Raw genomic sequence first — 20,293 nt, forward strand, 5'->3', positions numbered from 1 at the left:
ATCCTTGAATCTCAATGTACAACTGCGGTGTTGATACTATGGCATAGTAGCAGTCGTAATGACAATAGTACAGTCTTCTACAGCGCCCTCGGAACAGCCACAAAAGTCCCCTTAGTTTACGCTCAATTGACTCGACTCGATACTGTTCTCCCCTCTAAACTGCCCACTCAGACTCAGCCCAGGTCCATTTGTACTCGACAGCACCACCTCATGTATATCCTTGGGAGTCTTGTCCGCAACTCTTGCCATGTCCTTCTTGACCTGTTCCACAAACGTCTTGATATTCCTCTGCATAGCTTCTGGCGAAAGGCTCATCTGTCCAATGGCCAATCTGACCACACCCTCGCGCTCCCGATATTCAGTCCCCCCAACCATATCCATCACCGTGGCAGCCACATCTTTGACCACAGTCCCCAACTTCGCCGAGGGCATCAAACCTCTCGGTCCCAGTATCCTCGCCACACCGGATTTTCCTAATGCGGGTAAGGAGTCGATGTGTGCGATACACCGATCAAAATTGATGTTCCCCGCCTTGACGGCTTCGAAGACGCTCGCTTCTCCCACGACGTCCGCGCCTGCGAGTGTGGCGGCTTTGGCAGCCGCACTGCCTTCAGGTGCGATGACACAGATTCGTAGATCGGTTCTGACGGGGTGGGGGAGTCGGAGACGATTGCGGACTACGGCGCCGTTTCTGGCAGTTTTGAGACGGACGTGGAGTTCGTATTTACTGCTCGAGGGGGCGCGGCCAACTTCTGCTGCGCGGAGGTATCTAATCCAAGTCTGGTCAGTGGGCGGGTCCAAGAAGGGTCAAGTGAAGACGCGGGAGCACATACCGCATGGCGTCTACGAGGGAGAATTGGATGGCATTCTTCAGGTCCGGCGTATCGTACATGGTTTTAGCTTTTTTCCGTTTCTGGGAGGCCGCTACATCTTTTCGTTTGTATTTGGCGGCGTTGGCGGACTTGACTGCCGTGCGGACCTGTGTTTGCTGTTGCAGTGGGAGGAGAAAGGTCGGGAGTATCGTCGTTGTCGTGGAGCGCGTTTGGGATCTTGCGGCGCGTGAAAGGGAGGAGAGGCACGAGGGACAGTATCGTGACGCCGAAGCCATATTGACTCTGTATCGCTGATGTCGCCTTCTGCAGCGGAAAACTCGTCGTCCCCGTGGAAGGGGTGGTGGAGTTGGTGGTGGTGGTGATGTTCTTCTGAAGATGCGGAGCTCGGAGGTGTCTTCCAACCCGCCGATCCCACCTACCTATATGCCTACTACTACACTTTCCGTTCACTTACCTCTACAACTCCCAGGCAGCCCTAGTCCAGCCTAGTCTACCTAGTCTACCAATGCCTACGTAGCCACTCCGCCTCGACATGTCACGCTTCCAGATTGGTGCCACTCCCACCACAGCCTCCGCTGTCTCCACCCCCGCCGGCGAGTACTCCCCCACCTCCACTCCAGCACAGCGCTATTCCGCCGACAACTACGACGACGACGACGATGACATTTCCACGCTCCCTTACCCAACCGAACTCCCTCGATCAGACTTCCTGCAGCCTCAGTTTGACGCTCAAACATACCTCTCCTCTCTCCGAAACCGCCATCAAACCCTGGAAGACTTGCGTTCAGATCTGCGATCGAGGAGTCAACTGCTAAACAAGGAGCTACTGGATCTGGTGAATGGGAATTATGAAGAGTTTCTATCTCTAGGGGCCGATCTCAAAGGAGGCGAGGAGCAGGTGGAAGGTGTGAGAGTGGGCGTTTTGGGGTTTGGGAGGGAGGTGGAAGGCATCAAGAAGGATGTCCAGGAGCGAAAGGACGAGGTCAAAGGACTGCTGGACGAGAAAAAGAATATTCGGCGGGAAGTGGTGATTGGGCGGCTGCTGCTGGATATCAACGAGAGGTTGTCCGAGCTTGAGAGCAGTTTGGGAATCAACATGGATGCTGAAGAAGAGGAGGAGGATTTTGACGATGATGGGGACGCCGGAGACGACGATAGTGATGCTACTACACTTGGAAGAGCGCAGTTGAGGCGGTTGCAGAGACATGCCGAGCAGTTTCTCATGGTGGAGAGGTTGATTGAACGGATTGGTCCAGATCATCCCTTTCTCGTTGCGCAAAAGGGACGACTGGATGAGATCAGAAAGACCCTACTGCTAGATCTCGCGACTGCGCTACGTCAAGCAAAGGCGGACAAGTCCTCGGAAAGTGTGCTGCTTGCTATGAAGCTCTACTCTGACCTTGGCGCCGAGGCGGATAGCGTGAAGGTGTTGAAAGCTGGATGAGGATGTGGTTCCAAGGCTTGGGCCGTGATCGATACCTGCCCCATTCTTTCGCGACAATCGGGATGCCAGATCGGAGGCTATTGAGATCTTCCTCTCCGCATTACCACTTTCGCCCGAAGCCCCTTGGAGAGCAAAATGGTTTCGCGATGATCTCATGCGATATTGCGAGTCGCTGTACACTACGGAGAGATGCTTCCTCCAAGAAGAAGACGAAACGTGCGACTGCGGATGCGATTTCACCAGAACCTGATAGTGGAGATGAGATCGTTATGGGCAGTGATGGCGATGGTCTCGACAGTGGTGATGCATCTGATAGAGGAGAAAGTTTTCCAGGTGAGATGTGTGGTCTTGGTATGGCGATTGTATGAACTAACATCTGACTAGACGCTTTTCCAACCCGTACTCCCTTTGCAACACGATATTTGCGTAGTCCGGCTCCGGACAATACGCCCGGGGCTGGTGACCAATATGGTGTTCCCCTTGACTTGACAATACACGTCTCACGCCTGAGTTTTGAGAGGCAACGCGAGAATTTTCGATCTGAAAGGCATTATTTTCAGGCTACACGGGCGAGGTAGGAGCAGCTTTTGCGGCGAGTGCATGTGATTATACAAAGGATGAGTACGATGGGGTGGATGGAAGGCTGATCAACATCGCCCACCATAGATGGACGACACACACGTGGAACGAGACGGCGAGCAAGTCACATCATCAGGAGATCATGTTGATCCTCCAGCTTGCATATATCCAGCAAGGCCATCCGCGCCTCAAGAGTTCTGCCTCTCGGAAGACTTGCCGCATTGTGAGCGTACATGTCCCTCCATGTGTTCGTCGTGTGACAGACAAGTGCGCCTTCAATCGATGCCGACGGGGACACCGTGAAACGCGAATGTTGTCCAAATGTAACAGCCAACCTTTACAAACTCGCAGACTCGACAATCCTTGAGTTGCACTCGGATGCTCTGAGCACTCTTAACGCCGACGAGGTAATACGAACTGACGATGACAACAAGAATCGTCTCGTTTTATCCCTACGTTGATCCCCGAGCCAAGTAGTACGGCTAGACCAAGCAGAGAAGTCTTCTCTGTGTGTCGAATTGTAAGACTGCCAGCACATAGGCTATGTTGTAAACGTGTGACTGTGTCTGCCGAGTCTGCCGACATCACTGGTGGCTAGTCGTAGCCGAACCCGCAACTGCGCAATCGACACAGCATTGATCAGCAGGATGATATAAGAAATCCAACTCGGCCATCGTGGTCTACGACTTCAAGCAGAAGACCACTACATTCCCCCTTGATCTCCTTTCGACCAGTCGCCATGTCAGACACGCAAGACTTGGTAACGTCAGATACGCAAGACTACGAGAAGGATATGCCACCGCTACGGCGCCACTCTCCCAAACCGCACAGGAGCGTCAATTGGCAATTCAATCCCAACCCGGTCAGTGCTGTCGAGGACGTGAGTATCTCTATCAGCCATATGCTCCGTTTGGACTGTTATAAAGCTACTGATCTGACGATCTATACAGGTGGCCATTCCTCGAGCGGTACTCGAAAAGATCTATCTCAGTCCTCCAACCGACGTCAAAGGGGACTTCCGAAACACATTCGCCAATCCCACACCCCTAGGCCTTGTCGGGTTCCTCGTCGCCACCATGCCCGTAGCCTTCCAACTCATGGGCTGGCACCATTCGGGCGGCGGAGGAGCTGCAACTGTAGCTCTCTCCTTTTACTTTGGCGGCATCCTCCAGCTCATCGCCAGCGTCATGGAGTGGTTTCTCGGCAACACACTCTCCTTCCTCATCTTCGGAGCCTTTGGCGCCGCATGGCTCGCACTCTCCAGCAGTTCCATGTTCAACGCCGAAGGAGCCTACACGGCCCTCGCGCACACGCCCACCGAAGTCGCCGCAGCCGAAGCAGAGTTCAATTCCAGTTTCGCGTTTGGCTTGATCACTTTTGGACTCTTGACTCTGACATTTGCCTTTTGCGCCCTCCGCACCAATGTCATCTTTGTGTTTTGTTTCTTCCTCGTCACAGTGGCGATATTCATTTTTGCGGCTTCGTACTGGGCACTGGCGGATGGTCATACCGACGTCGCCATCGAGATGCAGAAAGTGGTGGGAGCCATGTTTTTCGTCTGTTGCATTTGTGGTTGGTACCTGCTCGTGGCGAATTTGTTGGAAGTGCTCGAGTTCGGCTTCTCCTTGCCGATTGGCAATTTGAGTGACAAGCTGGGAAGAGTTGGGAAGGGCAAGATGCCGATTTATCGCGATCGTTCGAAGAGTGTGTGAGCAGAAAGTGTAGATCGATGTGACGAGTCTTGGTGGGAGTTGCCAACGTGTTGCTAGGCCAGGAGTGACCAGAACAGCGCTTTTGCAGGAGACGGATAGCGTGTTATTCACAATTCTCGCAGTGGTGGAGTTGTTTGATCATGTTTCGATAGCGAGATTTGTCCAGGAGGCATGGTTGTCGACGCTTGCATGGTACCCCTGCCAATCGTAAGTGAACAACATATGTGATGGAGAATGGTATGTACACGGCTATGAAAGTCTTTGTTATCTTGGATGAGGCGCTGTTCAGCCCTTCTGTCAATCTGTATGCTTCGCTTTTAACAAATGGGTATTATATAAACATCCTACACACATCCCCAACACCACTTTCACATATCCTCACTCCTGCGTTGGGAACAACCTCTCTAGGTCGACCACACACCAACATAATCCACCGCCATCTCCCTCCCACTGACCGTCTCATTCGTCGGCGTCTGCATGCCCGCAACAGCATTCGGATACGCTCCCCCCATGGCAACATTCAAGATCAGAAAAAACCCCGAATTCACCGTCTTCGTCCACGCACTCCCCAACTGCGTCTGCGACACAGTCCTCTTCAACTTGCGATCCACCCAAAATTTCACCACCTCGGGCTTCACACTGCGATCAATCACAATCTCATAAATGTGATAATTTCCCGGACATCGACTTCCACTACAGTTATACGTGCCTCCTAATCCATTTGGCTCATTACAGATTCCGCCGGGGTTGATATGGCAGTGAATGGTATTCACGACGGAATCTTGTCCATTGATATTTTCCATAATGTCGATTTCTCCGACACTGGGCCAACTCCAATAATTGTTATTCTGTCGAAAAGACGATCCGAGCGCCCAGAAAGCGGGCCAGTAGCCTGCTGCATTACTACCAATGACATTGGGGATTTTGATGCGTGCTTCGACGCGTAGTTTGCCGCCTACAGGGGCTTGGAAATTACTCTGTCGAGTTTCGAGGCGTGCACTGGTCCAGGTGCCGTTGCCGTTGTTGGTGTTGGATCGGGTGGGGATGATCCAGAGATCTCCGTTTCCGGCTTGACGGATGTTGTTGCCGCTGCTGGTGTATGTTTGGACTTCTTGGGTGCCCCATTGGGGAGGCCCACCCGGGTAGCTGGTGCCGGTTTGCATGATCCATTTCGAGCTGTCGGGCGCTGAGCCGGAGCCGCCGGTGAAGTCGTCGAGGAAGCTGTGCCGTGGAGAGTCAGTCATTGGCGCGAGACCTTTCTTTTCGAGATGAAGGATGGAGGCGTACAGAGTCTTTTTCCAGGATGTGTTTATAGTGCTCGGTGCTGAAGCAAGGGCAGAGCTGGCGGCGAATGCTAAAGTGAATGCTGAAGTCTTCATTGCTGCTGCTGCTGCTGTTGAAAGTGAAGTAAAGTATGGTAACGAATGTAATAGCGCTGTTGATATATCAAGCGCTGAAAGGAGAGTAGCAGTATGGACGGAATCAAAAGAATGGCAGACCTGTTGTAGCTAGAGAAATGAGAGTGGAAGTGAAGACGACAGAGGCAAGAAGATAATCAACGAGCAATATGCATTTACATCGACCTTCGCGTCCAGACCTGGGTGTTCCGTTGTAGCGCGAACATAGCAGTTACTTGTGAACACACTTCGTTTCACCGTCGTCGAGACCAGATTGTGCCGCCAAGTGTACCTTCTAGGAGGGAGCCAGAAAAGCCATCGTCCTCCTGTATGCCTGATTGGGCGAGTGCACCAATGTTGTGGCTTGAAGTTGTCTAATATGAGTCTGGACCAGGACGAGATGCCGCGTAGAAGTTCAGCTCTGTGGCGCTCTGGGGAACGCTCGCGTGCATGTCTTGTCGGTTCCGTGGCTTGATGCAAGATTGCAGAGGCTGGCTTCTTTTCTCAACGGCGGGTACAGCCATTGACAACCGTGAAAGGAGTGAGAGTACTGGTGTGCATATCTCTCCGAGTTCGAGGGTGTGATCTGGACAGTGGTCAACCTAGGAGGTACTAGAGCTCTTTGTCTAGAACATAATGATTGAGGACGCTCAGCCAGCATAATCGTGTGCATCATGTCTACTACGAGGTAGAGGCTAGGCTAGGCTACGCTTCGCTTCTGGTATAGACTTTCTGTCTGCTGTATAGACTTTGAACGAGAAACGCCCACGCGGAGAACACCCTGTCCGACAAAAAGGACATGCGTTCGCTCGAGAGGTGAATTGTCGAATCAAAAAGTCTCAGGGGCAACACCCGTTTCACAGAGCCTGACTCAAGATCCAGATTCTGTGCCAAGCTTCGTAAGGAGGCGTCAATAGCGTGGACGTGAATATATCCACGCACGCCACGTGCGAGTGATTTGCATCCGGTGGCGGTGGCGGTGAGCACCAACCAACTCTTGATGTTCTTGGCCGATCAACAAATCTTCAAGACTGCAAACGCGCGCGGCTCAACTGGAACAAGGGCGTCTTGTTGGTCTCAAGTCTGGAGACTGTAAGAAGAGAAAGAAAGAAGTGAGAGGAAAAAAGTACCATCAACATCACTATCGAACCAGCGGAGCCCCCCAGGGGTTGAAGATGGCATATCCTCAAGAAGTGCATCACTGCATCATTTGCAGTTATCAGCTCCAGTAATGAACTTTCCATCACTGTTCTCACAACCACACTTTCCGTTCCTAGGGTTCTTGATACACCCGGCACCATGACCCTCCTCCAGACCTTCTTCATTCCAGAAGAAACTCCAATGGTTCTCATCCGGGACGAACTTCGTCGGAACATCGCAAGTGTACGCGGTACAGTTGCCGTAAGGAGCACTGTATACACGATTCCAGATTAGCTCACCACTCAAAAAGAAAAAGAAGAAAAAAAAGGGGGGAATAGAAAAAAGACTCACCCATGGTTTTTATCCTTGTCGTGATCGATCACAAACACGGCAAAAGTCTGCTTCTCGTGCGTACGCGTGTTATGCGAACATTCGGCTGCCTGGATATCTTGGGAAAGTCTGGCTGGGGGGCTAAAAAAATATCAGATCAGTACATCCATACCGTCTGATTGCGGAAGAAAGCCCCAAAAAAGTTTCATAATGAGAGAGAGAGAGAGACATACCAATCAATGTTCACGGGCTTCATGCCCTTCGAGTTGCTCTCTGCGGGATCTAAAGTGCGCTTATGCAGAGAACGATGTGCCGCCGAGATAGGAGGGAGGACAGTAGCCAGCGCCCACGCCAGCGTGAGCGCAAGACCAGTCATGTAGGTGATCTGCATAGTGTCTGTAGTTGGCTAGTAAAAAGCTCCAAGAAGTGAGTGTGAACTGAAATGAGTGAACAGAAATGAGCGAAGAGAAAATGAGTGAAGTGAATATATCTAAAGAGCCTCTTTCTCTCCATCGCCGTCTCGCTTCCTCTTTATAGACAACTCAACCTACCTATCAACTGCCTGACCGACCCGGTCACTAACCGACCTCACCATCACTCTCAAAACCAAACTATCCGTAACCCCTTCTTCGGCCCCCCTTTCCAGCATATACTGTAGGAGGAGGAGGAGGAGGTGTTGGTGTTTCCCCACCGTCACCGCCGCACCGGGATCAAGAAAAAACTGCCGAAACACCTGTATTCCACCGCTTGTAGGGGTACAATTTGAATAAATCCCCCGTCCCCTCCTCCTGTTTTTTGATCGTCGCTAGGTTGAAATACCGTATTCTGAAGCGGGAAACCTATCGCTTGTAGAGTTGTAGATTCAAAAACTTCAGGGGTTGGGTACAGTACGGATAATAAGACTGGTTAGGTAGCTACAGTACGGTATTTAGCCGCTTGTAGAGAGGGCGCCTAGGTAACTCATCAGGCATTGTTTGTATGTACCGTACCGTACCCATGATGGCGTCCCATCTTTTCGAAAAAAATGCGATGGGACTCGGGCACTAATGTCGCAGGTGGTTTGAGATAGAGTGGATTTTCTTTGTAGTACTAGGAGAAGAGATGTTGTACAGGTTCTTTTTGTGGTAATCCGTTCATTTATCTATTTACCTGGCTACAGTAGCAGTGCTACTACTTACAGTGCAGTAGTGAGTGGTAGTACTAGTACAGTACCTAGGTACGTAGTATTCAGTTATTTATCCGTATTCTTTTGAAATACGAATACAGCAGCCGACGGGGAACGTCTATTATAAAAGTGTCAATCAGTCAGTCAACCAATCGATCAGTGTCTAACAGTCTCAACTCTCTCAACTCGCTTACCGATATCCAAATCCGCATATCAAGATGTGTAAGGATATGTATGTATCTACCTTTCCAGGCCATCTCAAACAGGTTGGGTTGGGCCTCGTATTGTTTCCAATCTATTCGAAAATGCACTACGGTTTCAACTATGTAGGGGAGCAAGCATCTCTACCCTAGCACACATACCAAACCAGCACGGCACGGCAAACGACACGACACGGCAAACAACACGGTAACACACATAGTCGGTCTGCTGGGTCGAATATAAGCAACTTTAAGAGAGCTGTGGGGTTGGCGATGATGAAAGGCTTGTATGTACCTCCTACTGTTGTAGTACCGAGTCGTTTGAATCGGCGCGGGCGATATTGCTTGATTAGGTAGGTTACAATGCTTCGAAAGTGCTTGAGTAGATACCTTGTGGTATGCCAATCTCTCTTAAGCACTTTCGTCGCGGGGCACAAGCATTATTCTTTATTGTGAAGTATTTCTCGTCTGTGAGAGGTAGATTGAATACAGACAAACAAACAAACAAACGGCAGATGTGGAGCTGAGGTCGAATAACAATAACTGGCATAGAACAAGAGGGCTCGATCATTTGGGCAACTACAGTACCAGAAGCAAAACTGCTTGCTCCATCCATGCAAAAGTTTCTAAGAGCCATGTATACCTCTAACCTGATGATCGCCGTACTGCTGGAGCCTGTCGATGCTGTCGTCCGAGAGAAGTAGAAAAAGGAGGTCATTCCAAGATAGGAGAATGGGGCCCCTGTATTCCCTGCAGAGTCCAGACCTTTCCGATCTCAAGTTCCCACTGGCTCTCAATGTCCACCACCAGCACCACTACTCGGAGGCAAATCCTCCTCTCGGGTTCCCCAATCACTTTCCTCGTCCCCGAGCATCAACTCGAGCGTACCTCCATTCAGAAAAAACTCGTGACCAATCCAGCTCTTCGTATACTCCATTCCATCCAGCTTTGCACTTTGTACAAAGATCTTTTCGTACCCAGGATCGAAACGCAGGTTCTTGATCGTCGCAACTTTCCCCGTGACTGGTGAAACATAACTGACACTCTCAAAATACGGCGGTGTAATCAGATACACATTCTGCCCTGCAACAGGAAACAGTCCCGACATGGCGAAGGCGATGAAAGATCCTTGCGCTCCGCTGTCGTCATTTCCCGGTAAACCATTCCACGAGTCGTTGAAAGAAGTCGGGATATATGTATGAAGTCTCTTCGCAGAAAGTCCCGGTCGTCCCGCATAGTGGTATTGGAAGCAAGTCAATTCGCTTGGTTCGTTGCCAATATCGAGAAGTCCCGTGTCGTGTAAAAAGTCCAAACGACGGACGAATTCATCGGGACCTCCTAATAGCCGAATGAGAGAGGCTTGGTCTTGGGGCACGAAGAAGACGTATTCCCAAATGGCAGATTCAAAGGTTTCGCGAGGGTTACTGGAATAGCTGCAGAATTTGGAGTCGAGAGGGGAACATTCCATGGGGTCTTGGAAACGCCAGGTACCATTGGCAAATCGGGGTTGGAAAAAGCCAGTGAAGGACGTGTCGGTGCCGTTGGGCCAGAAGGAGGCTTGTTCTGATTTGAACAGGTTTTGCCAATTGGCGCTTTGGTCGAGGTATTTGGCGTAGTCGGTATCATACCCGAGTCCACGAGCCACTTGTGCAATGGCAAAGTCATTGTACGCATACTCTAGCGTTCTACTTACGCTATGAAATGCTGGACCGAAGCCGAGATGGTCGTAGTCTTGGAAGGGGATGTAGCTGAAGGTGATGTCAGACGCATGTAGCTGAGGTATACAGAGCAGCCTTCATTTAACAAACCCGTATCGTTTCCAACTGTTGAGACCGCCACGCCCATTCACTCCCCAGTCAAAAGGTTCGTTCTCTGCATCATTGACAATGGCTTGATACGCAAGATTCCAGTCGATGCTAGAGAGATTTTTCACGTAGGCGTCCCCGATGACCACGTCTGCATTACTACCGCCTTGTGAGAAGCCCTTGGAAAGCTGCATTCGACAATCGGGTAGCCAGCCTAAATGGGTATATGTATCAAGTAAGCTTCGGATAAGATCCGATAGAACATCAGGTTGATAGACGGTGAGAAATGGGAAAGCGGTGCGAAACGAGTCCCATATGCTAGGAAGCAACATCAGTTCAGGAATCATGAGCACGGCGCCGACTCATACCAATAGAAGCTGTCGAAATAAGGCTCCGCGCTCTGCCAGAGGGGGTTCTCCCCCGTGTAGTTCTGAGGTGAGATCATCGTTCGATAAATGCCTGTGAAGAATGTCTTTTGCAGAGAATCGGAAGCACCGCCAGGCTCTATTTCGACGCCACTCATCTTGTGCTTCCAGATCGCTTTCGCAGCACTCCGCACGCGATCGAAGTCGAAGTCTGGTATCTCCGCCTCGGCATTGCGGCACGCTTGCTGCGTACTGACAAAGCTCACACCCACTCGAGCCTTCATCGTACCATTACCAGGCTTCTGGAAGCGGACGAAAGCGCCGGCTTGGATGTAGAACAGGCTGTAGCCCCGATTGACGAACAAGTCCTTCTGATCTGTTCCCGCTCGGCCGTTGACCCAGATGCCAGTGCTTTCGACGTTGGCGCCCTGAAAGTCCACGCAGAAATAGGACTGGTATGAACCAACGCCAAAGCTGGGCAAGAAAGTGCCATTACCCATGATCCGACCTGTATTAGCATCCACACTTACAGAAGCATTCTGGCGACTATCCTGAAGATCTGTGAGGTCCAGTAGGACGAGTGGACCAGGCTTCTCTGTCTCTGTCCAGAAGTGATATAGTGCTGCGTGCTCGGTCGTCGTCATCTCCATGACCATGTCATTTGCGAGTTTCAGCGAGAAATAGCCTGGTTCAGCCTTGACACTCCCATTGATAATATCTACAGCACGATCGAGTTTGGGGCCAAATCTGCAAGGGATTCCGGCACCAGTATCGCAGTACTGTATGGACAATGGAAAGTTACCCATACTCGGCTGCCCACCAGTTCCAGAATCATGGAGTGCCGAGAAGCCAGTCACATTGCTGCCATCGTAGCTGAAGCCGGCAGTATTCTGACCAGAGACATCGGCAACCGCTTTTGCCATTCCGAAGGGCAGAGTTGCTCCTGCGAACACGTTGCCACCATTGTAGGAGCCGATCAAGGGGTCGACGAGCATGTCGTTCTGGTTGCCGATGGCGTCTTGAGAGATGGCTGTTGTCAGTAGCGTGGCGGCTGCCAGGAGAGGCGCCGTCGGCCTCATGTCGACAATATGTAGGTTAGTGAGGTCGTGGTGAGTGTGTAGGAGGATGAAGACATGGAAGAAGTAGAAGCCGTATTGCCTACATGTTCCTCCTACCTTGCCTACATATAGCTTGGCAGATCAGATTGGATACATATATGTACCTAACTCCTACCCGTCCGACCTTACTTCCCGCTTCCAGTGCGCGTTTCCTGCAGTGCCAGTGTTACACATGCTATCCTCGCCCTCCGCCTCGTGATCTACCACCGATGCCGCCGATCTTTTCCAGATCCTCGGCCATGTGACGAGAGATCACATGCTCTGCGAGGTCGTGGCAGCATGGACGGGAGAGTTGTGAGTGAAGTTGACAGAGGTCAGGTAGAAGATAGAAGAAGAAGCAGAAGAAGAAGCAAAGAAGATGGGGGAGGTGGGTCTATACAGTAGTACATAGTACAATAAGGCTTCAGGAACCAGGGGAGGCTTCTTGGCGATCACGTCCTCGCCAGTCGCGTCTTCAGTTCAATGGAGTCTACATGTACCTACTAAGACTGCCCGGAAACATCATCGCCGCAACAATAACAACAACAACATGCCGCCACAGAGCAGAGGCACACCGCCGAAGCCACTTCTCTCGAAGCCTCTGCCCGTGCCATCCGGCTTCCAGAGCAAGTCCACCCCCAACCTCCCGACGCTGAAGACGCTGGACACTCGTCGGAGCAACCACCACGACACCCACGCGACAGCTACATCCTCCGACATTTCCGGCGACAACATCACATCGCCCTCAGAGGCCGCCTCTATTGAAGACTTCGCCCTCGACTCCGCCCTCCCCTCCCTCTCCCCTGGCTCCACCACCGACGACGACGGCCAAGCAGACTCTGCAGAAGGCGAAGATGGCCACGTCCCAAATCTCCCGACGCGTCCCATCTACCACCACCATTCGCGCAGTCATACCTATCTCGGCCCTTCTGCATTTGCGCCTCCCTTCTATGGACGACCACCCACCCCGCTGCCCCCGTCTCCCTCCTTGACCTCCCTCCTCCGCCCCAATTTCAGCACCCACAACAGTAGACCTACCACACCCGACCCTTCCAGCGACGAAGGCGGAACCACGCATCACCACACACGCGTGGGAGGAGGAGGAGGAGGAGATGTAACCGGCACCCAAACGCCCAACTCTGCCGCAGCCTCCACTCTTGCGAGCACAGATTTCCGCTCTCCCAAACAACCCATCCCCCGCGCGAGTCCCAAAGTCCCCACGTACGAATACTACGGCTTCACCCTCTATCTCACCAGTAGTCTGGCCTTTATCGTCTACTTACTCTGGTCATTCCTTCCTTCTCCCTTCCTCCATCAGCTGGGCATCTACTACTATCCCAATCGCTGGTGGGCGCTCGCGATACCCGCATGGATGGTGATGTTGGTGCTGTACATCTACGTCGCGCTGGCGGCCTACAATGTGGGCTATTTGACCATACCGCTCCACAGAGTAGAATGTTTGGTGGACGAGGCGGCAAATGTGGCTGTGGTGGACGAGGGGGGCAAGGTCATTCGGACTAATGAGAGGGCGAGCTGGAGAGGCGTTGAAAATGGGAATGGAACTGCTGGGAAGAAGGGGCAAGGAGGTGGAGGAGGAGGAGGAGGGGCTGGAAAGGTCAAGCGTCGCCAGTCGAGTACAGGTAAAGCTCAGCTCCAGCTACAATCGAAAAGTCACCCGCCTCCCGAATTGGATTGGAGGACGTTGTGGACTGAAGGGACGGATGCTGTGATGGACATACCCATTGGAGGGGTTTGCGAGATCTTGTATGGCAAATATGATGATGACGATCGCGACGACAATGATGATGATGATGATGACGGTCATGAGGATTATGAGTGACGAGTGCAAGGAATGAAGCAAGTCTTCATCTACCTAGTGAAGCAAGTCGTAATAGACAAATGTCTGAACATACCTCTACCAAAGCACAAGCTTCAGCGCTGGCCCCTTTCATTCATCTTCCCTCTGACATTTCTTTCTTCCAGACGGACAGACACGTCAAAGTGAAAAAACACATCTCAGTCAGATTCTCGTTTTGATCTCAAGTAAAGACCTAGGTACCCAAGGTACATGTACCTGTCTCTACCTTATCCAGCATGACCCTCATCATAAGCCCTCTCCCCAGGTGCTCGAACCTTCTTCAACGCTCTCTTATTCGCCTTGCCATGCTTCTTACTCAACCTCAAATCCGCCGGATCAATATTATTCTCCAACGCCGTCATTTGCTTCAATTTCCTTCCACTCATTTCTTTGCCCTGTTCCGAATACTTGTAATGGAACGGTCGCACCACATTCCCGCTCCCCTGGCCCGCTTTGAAGAATTCCTTTTCGAGCGCTGCACCCTTTTTTCCCATGGTTGTGGCTTGTAGTGGTAGGTCCATCTCGCCGTCGTCCATGAGTGTCATGTCCTCGGTTCCTGCAATGGATGTGATGTCGTGCGCTGCGAGACGGGCTCGGCGTTTTTCGGGAAGATGCGCCAGATCGTACAATTCCCGATTGAATTGCTTGGGGTCAATGGGTGGCTCGGGGGGTGGATGACAGAAGAGCAATTTGCCCTTGACGTAGTCTTTGAGCACTGTTCGAGCAGCACGAGCTTCGTCGGGTTGGCCGAGACCTTGCGTCCAGAAACCTCGGGCGCGCGCGAAAGATCGAAGCACTTCTTCCCCTGTGGGCACACCAGTACCTCCTTCTTCGAGGGGTCGAGTGACGATCTTCATGCCGTAGAGGGCTTCGAGGTAGTGCTGGGGAATGCGCTGGGCGACGAGGGCCCCTGGGCCAGTGTACTCTCGCAATTGGTCAATGGGAAGCACACCAGCGAGAACCAGCTCGGCTTTTGTGGTGGCAAAGTTGGGGAAGACCAAACCAGGACAATCGCAAAGAATGACCTTGTCGGACAGGTGGAGGGTTTGGAAGTGCTTGGTCTTTCCGGGTGTGGCAGAAACAGATACCTTCTTCGCGCCGAGTAAGGCGTTGATCGTCGACGACTTTCCGACGTTGGGGTATCCTACAAGACCGATGGCGGTCTTTCGCGCCTGTGCGTCTTTACCGGTGGGAGATGCGGGGGAATGCTGCAGGAAGAGCGCTTCGAGGTCGTCCGTGGTCAAGATGCGTGTCTGCTCTTCGAGTGACAATTGCTCCTGCGGTGGCTCCGGGATTGGGTCTGCTTCATCCCCACTCGCCTCGTCCTCGTCGGACCACTCTTCATCTTCATCCTGCTGGTCCTGAACTTTCATCTTCTGTGCCTGCTTCGAGAGATTTTTCACGTCTGCTTCAGGGTCAATCTCTTCTTCGACGTCGTCCTCATCCAGCTCGTCTGAGTCTTCCTCGGACCCAGACTCTTCCCCATCTGACCCATCTCTCGCCTCGTTCATCTCCTTTGCCAACTCAGCAGAGAAGAAACGGAACGCGATACCTCGCTCGTGAAAGTACTTGGCCCAGGCCGCTCTTTGCGTCGGCGTCATCATATCAGCTTTGTTGATGAGGAGCAGATTCCTCTTCTTGCCACCATCCAGCTCCTTGACGTAGCGCTCTAAATCGGCACAGCGGTACAGCAGAGGATTCCTAGCATCCACAATTTGCACCACCAGGTCCGATCGCTCCACCACACGCCATAACTGTCTCCAGACCTCCAAGTTGCGCTCAAAGGGCGTCATAAGCAAGTCGTCCACCTCTTGAACCTCGGCAAGGCCTCTCCTCCACTCCAGCAGGCTCTCTCGCTCTCTCGTGTCCAGCTGCATTGGTGTGGTATCCTTGTCCCACTTGGGTCTCCTTGGTACCGTCAGACGCTCTCTCTTCGCATTCTGCTTCCTTACTACGCCTCTTTCCTCCGCCTGACTCAACAGGTACGGGTTCTTCTGGTCGGTGTGTATGATTTTCACATTGTTCATCTTTTCCGCCGTGAAGTCTGTCCCGGCCAATTCAGCAGTGCTGAGGAACTCGTCGAGCGCGCCCTGCTCGGTGACGGAGCGCATCTTGACCCATTCAGCCTCTTTCCGCGAGTTCGTGACATACTCGACGCCGTTCTGGTCCTTGCGCACAATGCTGCCGTCTGTCTTCTGCTTGGCGCTGCCCTTGTGCATGTTGGTGTTTTTGTTCTTGCCGAAGCGATCATTCATGAGGCTGTTGCCCAGCCCCACGGCATTCTTACTCTTTGCCAATACCATGTTGGGCGGCTGTGAGTATGTGGTGTGGGATGTGTGCAGTGTTGGGGAAAGGATGGAGTGACAGAGACGAGGCGAATCTTCTTCACATGCCCGCCGCTAAAATTGCGTCACAAGCGAGGGCGTATACGGAAGCCCAAAGTGGCCAGCCGCCACACGTCACCCCCGGCTTTCTTTAGCTTTATCTTCCTACTACTTCCACCCTTCTACCTACTATATACTACCACACATACTCGCTATACGCTCGCCGCCTACCTCGCCGTTACCGCCGTATCCGTCGCTACCTACTAATATGCCTCGGACATATATACCTAGAGGACTACGCGCTATAGACTATAATAACTATTAGGTCTATATCGCTATATAGCTCGTAGAAGGTATCTCGTAGAGGCAGATTATCGCTAATCTATACTAGTAGTTCGATATTTCTATCGTAGAGCGTATATTCGAACGACGGCTATAAGCCTAGGGCCTTACTATAGCCGCTATACCTTTATATTGTCGATAGTACGATATCTTCGACGAAGACGACAGCTTGCGTATACATATAGTATATACCTATACTAAGCTATAACTTATAGATAGCGAGGCAGTTACGATTCTAGCGATTAATAGCTAGAAAATTAGTATAAGGATATATCGGCGTATACGTAAAGAGCTAGGGTTTAGGAAGTAGATACTAGTAGTAGAGCAAGTATATACTAAAGAGTTAATCGCTATAGTACTCGTAGACGAGCTTACTAAGTTAGAGGTAGAGGTATATAGTAGGAGGAACCTATATATATATCTACGTTTAGAGATAAATATAATTAGGAGGTATATAGGCGCTCGCTGTCTGCTCGCTTGCTAAATCGCTATCGGCTAACCTACTTAAGGACTATATCTACTATATTATTAAATTGCTTAATCCCGATAGTGTTTAGCGGCAATACGAGAAGGCTAGAGAGTACTATAGTACTGTTATTATACCTAGGCCGTTAGCGGCAATTTCAATAGATACGTACTATAAGTTCGAGTACTAGGGTATTTAGATATATAGCGTAATCGACGTATACGCGCGGTATATAGAGTAGATTTACGTCGGAATTACTAGTAGATCGGCCGTTTCGGTACTCGCTTAGTATATCGCGATACTATACTATAGTAGATACGCGCCGGTAATTATACGCTCGGATCGTAGAGGTAAGACTATTCTAGCCGCCGATACGTACTATATAGTACGTTATACCGCTTACGACGTCGAGAATACTAAGCGTAGTACTCGCGGCGAGGCCTCGTTACTACTACTACGATTCGGTAAATACTTCCGATATAGTATAAGTAAGATAAATCAGTATATCGAGGTATAGTAGAATTAGTAGGCTAAGGCGCTAAATAGATAGCGTACGTACTTCTATAGCTTAAATACTACGAACGAATTTGACCTAGAGTTATTAGGCGATCGTATTACCTTCCTAGCGATCTATACTACGATTCTCCGCAAGATAGTAGTAGGATTCGTAAAGGTATAGAATTACTATAAGATTCGGAGGCAAAACAATCGGCTATACTCGATTCTAGGCATTCCTTACGTATTATAGCATTATCTAGAGCTCTATAGCGCTATATAGCAAGGTATACGTATACCTAAGGAGGTTCTACAGACGCTCGAAGGGATACTAGAAGGATTTGATATATATACTCGCTCTACTCGTAGCCTGCTCGCTAACTTAATACTATAGACCTCGAGGCCTTTCTTCCCGCCGATATCTACAAATAGTACAAAGCGAGCCTCCTCCCCTATAGCTTCGCGCTACCTATTAGTAGTACGTCGTACAACGTAGCGACCGGCGACCGTACGTACCGTACGGCCTATATTACCCTACGTAGCCTAGTAAATAACTATATTAGCTTAGAACAATAGCTAATACTCGGTATACTTCTAAAGCTATTAGTAGTAAGAGATTGGATACCTACGCGCTAGACGGCGGAAGTATTTAGAGATACTAGCAACGCGCTAATCGCGAACGAGGATTTAGGTATTATCGAGTTCTATAATAATCCGTAGGCTATAGGGCTAGTATCTCCTCTACGAGTATAACTACGAGCTAAGCGAGCTAAGCCCTCTAGGGTATATATTACGGTACGTACTATTATTTGAATTCTTTTCTATATATATATATATACACTCTCTCTCTCTACCGACCTATTTACTATAGCCGACAACCTACCTAGCCTCTAGGCTAAATACTGTCTAGTCGTACCGTCGATTAGATATAGCGTTATATTCTATAAGTTCAATTTCTGCTCTTAGTACTATTAGCTTAATCTAAACCCTCTATATACTAAATTCGTATACGAACTATTATACGTACTAGAAAGTAGCCGTCCGGTAACTCCGGTTACTAGATAGCCGCCGCCGCCGCCGCCGCCGTAGCCGTAGCCGTCGCGATCGTAGTAGCTAGTACCTACGTACTAAGTAAAGGTTAGTCGCCTTAAAACGATCTATACAGCGAGTACTTAGCGACGGTTAATAGGGTTTCTAGATATTCGTAAGGATTCCGTAGTACGCGAATACTATATATAACGAGGCTAATATTGCGTTTAGGGCTAAGGCCGCTATAGCCGTCGTACCGTACGCCGGTACGCTACCGCCGACTATATATTAGTAGTATACGCCGGCCCTACCGTCGTCGCGGTTGAATCCGCTGCCTCCGGCTATCTCGTTTAGTATTAGCGTTATAGTATATATATAGCGAGTTACTACGCGAGCTCTAAAGAATAACGACGAGTAGAAGTACTACGATCCGGTTGCCTATACCGACCTCTATAACTATTAGACGGATCGCGATCGAGTAGCTAATAGCGCTAAGAAGCTGTTAATAGAATTTATACTCGCGCGATTCGAGCTAACTAAGTTACCTACGTAGCCTATTACAGCTATTAAAGACTTCTACGACGTATTCTTCGTACGATTATTCTATCTAGAGACTAATAAGCCGAACCGTATATTATCTACGAGTATCGCGAGTACCGACGTCCTCGAGTCTATAGAGGTATTCAAAATACTACTATCTAGCAGATCTACTATACGTACCTACAAAGCTATTATCGTCGTTTAGTAGTACAAACAACTAAGGCAAAAGCGTAAGGATAGGGAGGGTACTATAGTATTACGCGCGATACTATTACGCGCGATACTAGTAGCAAGCGTAGCGAGTAGCCGTATAACGCCCGTAGTATTAGAAGTCCTCGAGAGTATCGAACAGCTCTACGCCGATAAGTACGACGACGACGGCGAGGATAACGACGAGCTTAGCGAGGCCGACGACGACGACGACAGCGTACTAATTATTAAGAAAGAGAAGGTATTATAGACAGAGAGCGTAACTAACGCCCGCAAGCTACCTAAGTTTGTCGAAATCGACGGTAATACCGATATAGACAACGCTTATATTAAGAAAGAGAAGGCATTATAGATAGAGAGCGTAACTAACGCCTACAAGCTATCTAAGTTCGTCGACTTAGAAGCGACGCTAGCAGCGAGCGCGACAAGTAGTACTACCGGTACGGCGATACTAGTAGCAAGCGCGACGAGTAGTACTGCCGCTATACCTATAGCTAAGCGATATAAGCTAGCGGTTCCAATCGGAGAGAGGGTAATAACTAGAGCGCTAAGTAAGAAATAAATCGCCGCGCTCGCTATTAGTATCGATAGATATAAGCCCGTAGGGCCCCCGGGGCCTAACGCTATAGCGGTTGCTATTACTACCGCCGGCGCCGCCCGGTATTACTTATATAGAGCGTAGATACGAGTAGAAAAGACTAATTTTTATAGCTATCTACTACTATCGACTTATATCTACGACGGTATACCTATATTATAGAGTTTGCGTAGGGTCGGCAGACGATCCGATTCGTCGGGTATGCCCGGCGCTAGCTTATATTCGCTAACTCGCTATAGAAACGCTATAGATCGCGCGTAGCCTACCTAACTCGCTATACTCGCTATAGTATATCGCTACTATATATATAAATAGGTAGGTAGGTATATATATACCTATCTACTAATTATTCGTACGCGGAATC

The 20,293-nt window shown here is 50.2% G+C and overlaps 9 protein-coding genes across 9 annotated transcripts; 4 read left to right on the forward strand and 5 right to left on the reverse strand.

The window, feature by feature from the left end:
* Window positions 1-8: 8 nt before the first annotated feature.
* SEPMUDRAFT_149958 (mitochondrial large ribosomal subunit protein L1) lies at window positions 9-1,159 on the reverse strand. The gene is made up of 2 exons (XM_016905875.1): window positions 834-1,159; window positions 9-769 (listed from the first exon to the last, which is right to left on the reverse strand). The coding sequence occupies exons 1-2, from the start codon at window positions 1,106-1,108 to the stop codon at window positions 112-114; spliced, it is 933 nt and encodes a 310-aa protein (XP_016760361.1). The 5' UTR covers window positions 1,109-1,159; the 3' UTR covers window positions 9-111.
* Window positions 1,160-1,365: 206 nt separating this feature from the next.
* On the forward strand, window positions 1,366-4,168 carry SEPMUDRAFT_67950 (uncharacterized protein; the record flags this gene model as incomplete). The annotated part of the gene is made up of 3 exons (XM_016909801.1): window positions 1,366-2,610; window positions 2,662-3,736; window positions 3,807-4,168. One exon carries the CDS (start codon window positions 1,366-1,368, stop codon window positions 2,275-2,277), a length of 912 nt encoding a protein of 303 aa, XP_016760362.1. The 3' UTR covers window positions 2,278-2,610; window positions 2,662-3,736; window positions 3,807-4,168.
* SEPMUDRAFT_134130 (uncharacterized protein) lies at window positions 1,466-4,168 on the forward strand. Its single transcript, XM_016902611.1, has 3 exons — window positions 1,466-2,610; window positions 2,662-3,736; window positions 3,807-4,168. The coding sequence occupies exons 1-2, from the start codon at window positions 2,274-2,276 to the stop codon at window positions 2,853-2,855; spliced, it is 531 nt and encodes a 176-aa protein (XP_016760363.1). The 5' UTR covers window positions 1,466-2,273; the 3' UTR covers window positions 2,856-3,736; window positions 3,807-4,168.
* SEPMUDRAFT_87907 (uncharacterized protein) lies at window positions 1,466-4,568 on the forward strand (the record flags this gene model as incomplete). Its single annotated transcript, XM_016910457.2, has 3 exons — window positions 1,466-2,610; window positions 2,662-3,736; window positions 3,807-4,568. The coding sequence occupies exons 2-3, from the start codon at window positions 3,596-3,598 to the stop codon at window positions 4,566-4,568; spliced, it is 903 nt and encodes a 300-aa protein (XP_016760364.1). The 5' UTR covers window positions 1,466-2,610; window positions 2,662-3,595.
* Window positions 4,569-4,972: 404 nt separating this feature from the next.
* On the reverse strand, window positions 4,973-6,082 carry SEPMUDRAFT_67957 (glycoside hydrolase family 16 protein; the record flags this gene model as incomplete). Its single annotated transcript, XM_016909802.1, has 2 exons — window positions 5,856-6,082; window positions 4,973-5,789 (listed from the first exon to the last, which is right to left on the reverse strand). The coding sequence occupies exons 1-2, from the start codon at window positions 5,945-5,947 to the stop codon at window positions 4,973-4,975; spliced, it is 909 nt and encodes a 302-aa protein (XP_016760365.1). The 5' UTR covers window positions 5,948-6,082.
* A 1,004-nt stretch (window positions 6,083-7,086) lies between these two features.
* On the reverse strand, window positions 7,087-7,882 carry SEPMUDRAFT_149959 (uncharacterized protein). The gene is made up of 3 exons (XM_016905876.1): window positions 7,669-7,882; window positions 7,457-7,576; window positions 7,087-7,376 (listed from the first exon to the last, which is right to left on the reverse strand). Exons 1-3 carry the CDS (start codon window positions 7,824-7,826, stop codon window positions 7,172-7,174), a joined length of 483 nt encoding a protein of 160 aa, XP_016760366.1. The 5' UTR covers window positions 7,827-7,882; the 3' UTR covers window positions 7,087-7,171.
* A 1,519-nt stretch (window positions 7,883-9,401) lies between these two features.
* SEPMUDRAFT_67963 (glycoside hydrolase family 92 protein) lies at window positions 9,402-11,965 on the reverse strand (the record flags this gene model as incomplete). The annotated part of the gene is made up of 3 exons (XM_016909803.1): window positions 9,402-10,548; window positions 10,609-10,923; window positions 10,974-11,965. The coding sequence occupies 3 exons, from the start codon at window positions 11,963-11,965 to the stop codon at window positions 9,594-9,596; spliced, it is 2,262 nt and encodes a 753-aa protein (XP_016760367.1). The 3' UTR covers window positions 9,402-9,593.
* Window positions 11,966-13,001: 1,036 nt separating this feature from the next.
* SEPMUDRAFT_29268 (PIG-P-domain-containing protein) lies at window positions 13,002-13,871 on the forward strand (the record flags this gene model as incomplete). The annotated part of the gene is made up of 3 exons (XM_016908450.1): window positions 13,002-13,095; window positions 13,216-13,610; window positions 13,683-13,871. Coding segments are annotated over 3 exons (678 nt in total), but the record flags the coding sequence as incomplete, so codon positions are not given.
* A 141-nt stretch (window positions 13,872-14,012) lies between these two features.
* Window positions 14,013-16,250, reverse strand: SEPMUDRAFT_149960 (P-loop containing nucleoside triphosphate hydrolase protein). The gene has a single exon (XM_016905877.1). The coding sequence runs from the start codon at window positions 16,226-16,228 to the stop codon at window positions 14,153-14,155; it is 2,076 nt and encodes a 691-aa protein (XP_016760369.1). The 5' UTR covers window positions 16,229-16,250; the 3' UTR covers window positions 14,013-14,152.
* Window positions 16,251-20,293: the final 4,043 nt, after the last annotated feature.

This window comes from Sphaerulina musiva (genome assembly GCF_000320565.1).
Source record: "Sphaerulina musiva SO2202 unplaced genomic scaffold SEPMUscaffold_6, whole genome shotgun sequence".
In the NCBI taxonomy this organism is placed as follows: Eukaryota; Fungi; Ascomycota; class Dothideomycetes; order Mycosphaerellales; family Mycosphaerellaceae; genus Sphaerulina; species Sphaerulina musiva.

What these genes read in the sequence shown, in the direction of transcription:
- SEPMUDRAFT_134130 (XM_016902611.1), top strand. Translation starts at nt 2,274, where the DNA reads ATGAGGATGTGGTTCCAAGGCTTGGGCCGTGATCGATACCTGCCCCAT. An exon ending in TAGAGGAGAAAGTTTTCCAG is followed by an intron (nt 2,611 to 2,661) that starts GTGAGATGTGTG and finishes ACATCTGACTAG; the next exon opens with ACGCTTTTCCAACCCGTACT.
- SEPMUDRAFT_149959 (XM_016905876.1), bottom strand. Translation starts at nt 7,826, where the DNA reads ATGCAGATCACCTACATGACTGGTCTTGCGCTCACGCTGGCGTGGGCG. An exon ending in AAGCCCGTGAACATTGATTG is followed by an intron (nt 7,577 to 7,668) that starts GTATGTCTCTCT and finishes ATATTTTTTTAG; the next exon opens with CCCCCCAGCCAGACTTTCCC. An exon ending in GACAAGGATAAAAACCATGG is followed by an intron (nt 7,377 to 7,456) that starts GTGAGTCTTTTT and finishes TCGTGTATACAG; the next exon opens with TGCTCCTTACGGCAACTGTA.
- SEPMUDRAFT_149960 (XM_016905877.1), bottom strand. Translation starts at nt 16,228, where the DNA reads ATGGTATTGGCAAAGAGTAAGAATGCCGTGGGGCTGGGCAACAGCCTC.
- SEPMUDRAFT_149958 (XM_016905875.1), bottom strand. Translation starts at nt 1,108, where the DNA reads ATGGCTTCGGCGTCACGATACTGTCCCTCGTGCCTCTCCTCCCTTTCA. An exon ending in TCCCTCGTAGACGCCATGCG is followed by an intron (nt 770 to 833) that starts GTATGTGCTCCC and finishes GACTTGGATTAG; the next exon opens with ATACCTCCGCGCAGCAGAAG.